The sequence below is a fragment of the Merops nubicus genome, unplaced genomic scaffold (assembly GCF_000691845.1).
Source record: "Merops nubicus isolate BGI_N331 unplaced genomic scaffold, ASM69184v1 scaffold8223, whole genome shotgun sequence".
Classification (NCBI taxonomy): Eukaryota; Metazoa; Chordata; class Aves; order Coraciiformes; family Meropidae; genus Merops; species Merops nubicus.
In genome coordinates, this window is record NW_008596851.1 from 972 (window position 1) to 4771 (window position 3800).

Sequence of the window (3800 nt, forward strand, 5' to 3'; positions counted from 1 at the left end):
AGGTCTTAAAACTAGCGTGCCTACCAGTTTCGTTAACCGCAGAATTCAATCCTTTTCACAAATCCAAATCATAATAAAATCCTGAGTTTATTTGGGCTTGCTTTTCATGCAGGCTTAATACATGTTGTGGTAAAGAGTCAAGTTTTAATTGTTTCTGAAGTATTTTGATCATATTTAAGAGGAAAGATATTAAGAATAATATTATTAATTGCTTTAAAAAAAAAAATACATTTCTTGTCTGTTTCATGTTTACAGATCCTTTTCCTATTGATGTGGTCCAGGAAAATTATGTCCGTAATGTGAGGAACTGCATTTTTTCAATTGTCTATCCTACACCTTTTAAATCTAGAGTTCGGCTTGTAGCCGTTTCAAAGGTTGGCTATTATTTCTTTAGTTCCTCTCTAATTAATAGAGATTGTTAGTACATGCACTAAAATATATTTTAGTACTCGTATGCTATTTATTGTGAAAGCATCTTATCAAGATATACTTTAAACAAATAGAACAGCTAAAACATACTGTGACATGTCGTTTAATAATGAAATTTGTAGAGAACCCACATTCATTACCACTGAAAATCTAATCGTATTCAAATACCATCTGTATTATTCTTTTCTCCAGGATGTTCTTGAAAATATTTTGGATCTTGATATATCTGTCAAAGGAACATCTGATTTTCTTCAGTTCGTCAGTGGTGGAACAGTGATATTTGGGTCTGTTCCATTGGCCCATAGGTATGGGGGTCATCAGGTAACTATGGCCTCATTCCTCCAGGTGGAATTACGTAGGTCTTTTCATGTGAATTATATCTTGTTAACACAGAATCATGGAATGGTAGGGGTTGGAAGAGACCTCTGGAGATAATCTAGTCCAACCTCCCTGCCAGAGCATGTTCACCTAGACCAGGTTACACACAAACACATCCAAGAGGGTGTTGGGTCTCCAGAGAAGGAGATTCCACAGCTTCCCCAGGTGTAGGACTCTGGACTTGCCTTTTTTGAACCTCATTATATTGCCCTTTACTCAACTCTTCCATATGAGTATGTGTCTGCAAGTATATGAACAATTATGAACATTTTGGTCACAGGTGGAAGAGAACTATAATATTCTTCCATGGTACCATATATGCTTCCTTGGCTTCTCTTTATATGAGGAGCAAATTACCTTTTTAACTTCTGTAAGCTGTGGAGTCTGTTTAGCACTCCTGCAGCCTGACAAGCTCTGATTCCCGTCGCTATGAGAAGGACATTGAGATGCTTGAGCATGTCCAAAGAAGGGCAATAAAGCTGGTGACAAGTCTAGTGCACAAGACTTCTGAGGAGTGGCTGAGTGAACTGGGGTTGTTTAGCTTGGAGTAAAGGAGGCTCAGGGTAGACCTTACCTCTCTACAACTACCTGACAAGAGGCTGTAGCAAGGTGGGGATCAGTCTCTTCCCCATGAAACAAGCAAAAGGACAAGAGGAAATGGCTCAAGTTGCTCCATGAGAGGTTTAGGTTGGATATTAGAAGTCTCCTCACAGAAAGGGCTCTCAAGCACTGGAACAGGCAGCCCAGGGAAGTGATGGAGTCACCATCCCTGGATGTATTTAAAGGATGCGTAGACCTGTCGCGCTGGGACGTTGTTGAGTGGTGACCTGGCAGTGCTGGGTTAACAGTTGGACTTCATGATCTTAAAGTTCTCTTCCAACCATAACAGCTCTATGATTCTATGATAGGTATTAACACCTATGGGGAGGGAAGAAGGACAGAGCCTCATTGCAATACCTTGATTACTAAGAGTTAAGTTTCATTGAAATGGGTAAGATTATTCATGGAAAAGAATGGTAGAGTTTGACTTGTAATTTCCAAGTAAAAAAAATTACAAGCTGCATCAGTTTAACAGCTCATTATACAAAAGAGACAGGGCTGTAGCTGTACACCATAGCCAGAAGGTAGAGAGAAAAAATAATTGGATTACTGGTGTTATTCTTTTCTTTTCTGTGTTTTTCTGATGCATTACTGGTGTGAGTGTGGAAATACACCTTTAGGGATCAGTGTCTTAATGACTACCTGAAGAAATGTGTCACGTGGATCACAGAGAACCTGCATGCAATTTGTACTGTTTGAAGTATTAACTGCAGTAAATGGTAGAAGAAAATAACTTGATTTTCATTTTTGTCAGTTTGGTAGCTGGGCAGGTCAGCTGGGTGACGGAAGAGCTCACCTGATCGGAGTGTACACAAACAGGTGTGGCATTTTTTTAAGTGACCAGTTCAACTCTGTGTTCTGTTTAGCTGATACATGCATAGCCCAAGGTTCTGTCAGACATCCTGATGGTATTTTTGCAGGCAGGGTGAGCGGTGGGAACTACAGTTAAAAGGGTCAGGAAGGACCCCCTACTCCAGGTAAGTTGCAGTTAATCTATGTACACCAAAATGGGATGCTTTCTTTTTGAAATTTGCTTTGATTTTATGACCTGTTCCTTATTTCTCTGTTCTCTATAGGAATGGTGATGGAAGAGCTGTGCTTCGCTCTTCTGTGCGTGAATTTTTGTGTAGTGAGGCCATGAACTATCTTGGAATCCCTACAAGCAGAGCTGCTAGGTATTTTTCTTTTCACAGCATCCCAATTTGTAGGTAACTTTATGACTGAGTATCACTGGGCATCAATAAAGCATGACAGTTTCCAAAAGGAGAGGTCTTTATTTTCATATGTAGGCAGTCAGAATAAAATATATCCTGCCAGTTTCATAGATTTTTGGATAAAACTTTCCAGTAATAGTGAGCTCCAGCAATTAATTCACTTCTGTCTTCGGTATGCTACAAAGTACTGTTTTGTTTAAATACAATATTGGGTATTTGGGGGGAACAGCTGTTGTTCGCTTGTAAGGTTGTCTTAACTGAATTACCTTAATTTAAAATCTGTTTCATTTTGGAAAGCACACAGTGGCAATTAGATTGAGTGATTTTATCTGACACTAACTCCCCTCTCCAGCTTTTATGATGCTACACTCAAGAGTTTCTTCTCTTTAAGAAAAATAAAATTGTTTCCTCCGTTATTGCTCACCAGAAGACTTGGAAAGCCAGCAGGACTAGAGCTCCTGCCCTGTAAATGAGGATGATACCTTCAGTGTACATGGATAATCAGTGGGCCTGTTAATACATTTTACATGGTTAATAAGTGAGTCTTTTATTATATTAAAGCATTTGGATGACTTTTTCTACCATTGGGCCAAGTAGGAAAATGTTGAAAGTGGCTATTTCTGTATTGTCACCTAGCTGGAATTTTGTAAGATTGATAGGAAAAGTTCTTAGTGAGACAAATGGACATTAATATTTTAGGCAGTAGTTGAATGTACTTCCTGAATGTAGGTCATTGCTCTCAGTTCCTTATTTGTGCAAACACCCCTTGAGCAGAGATGGAGATTCGGTAAAAAAATAATCTAAAACTAATTCTGTTTGAACCAAAGAAGACTTAATGCATTCACTCCTTTGGATGATTTTCTCAGTATTAAGTAAACTGCATTTTTCAGAATGTCGTGTTTAAAATGTCAGGTTCATTTTGTGTTCCAAGTAGGCTCATGTCTGTACTCCAGTATTTCAGGCTTTAATGCAAGTAAATGTTCTGCAGAAACGACTTGTACTCAGCTGCCACATGGCTAGGTGCCTCTATTTGCAAATCTCTCTAGCAGTTTACTCTGTTGAAGTGCAGTGTTTGTAAATGACATTTTTGATGGTTTATTCACTGGCTTCACCTTGAGCCCCTTTGCTGTTGGCTGGTAACGCAAAACTTCAAATCTGTCTGAGCATCAGCAGGCAAGT

The 3800-nt window shown here is 39.0% G+C and overlaps 1 protein-coding gene across 1 annotated transcript in view; it reads left to right on the top strand.

Moving 5' to 3' along the window:
* Positions 1-255: 255 nt before the first annotated feature.
* The window catches only part of LOC103769321 (selenoprotein O-like), a gene marked incomplete at its 5' end in the record, with an annotated part of 21276 nt that continues 17731 nt past the window's right edge, over positions 256-3800 (top strand). Inside the window, 5 exons of the mRNA XM_008936506.1 lie at positions 256-374; positions 622-750; positions 2162-2226; positions 2328-2384; positions 2484-2582. Coding sequence (XP_008934754.1) covers positions 256-374; positions 622-750; positions 2162-2226; positions 2328-2384; positions 2484-2582 — 469 coding nt within the window. The remainder of the gene's footprint in view (positions 375-621; positions 751-2161; positions 2227-2327; positions 2385-2483; positions 2583-3800) is intronic.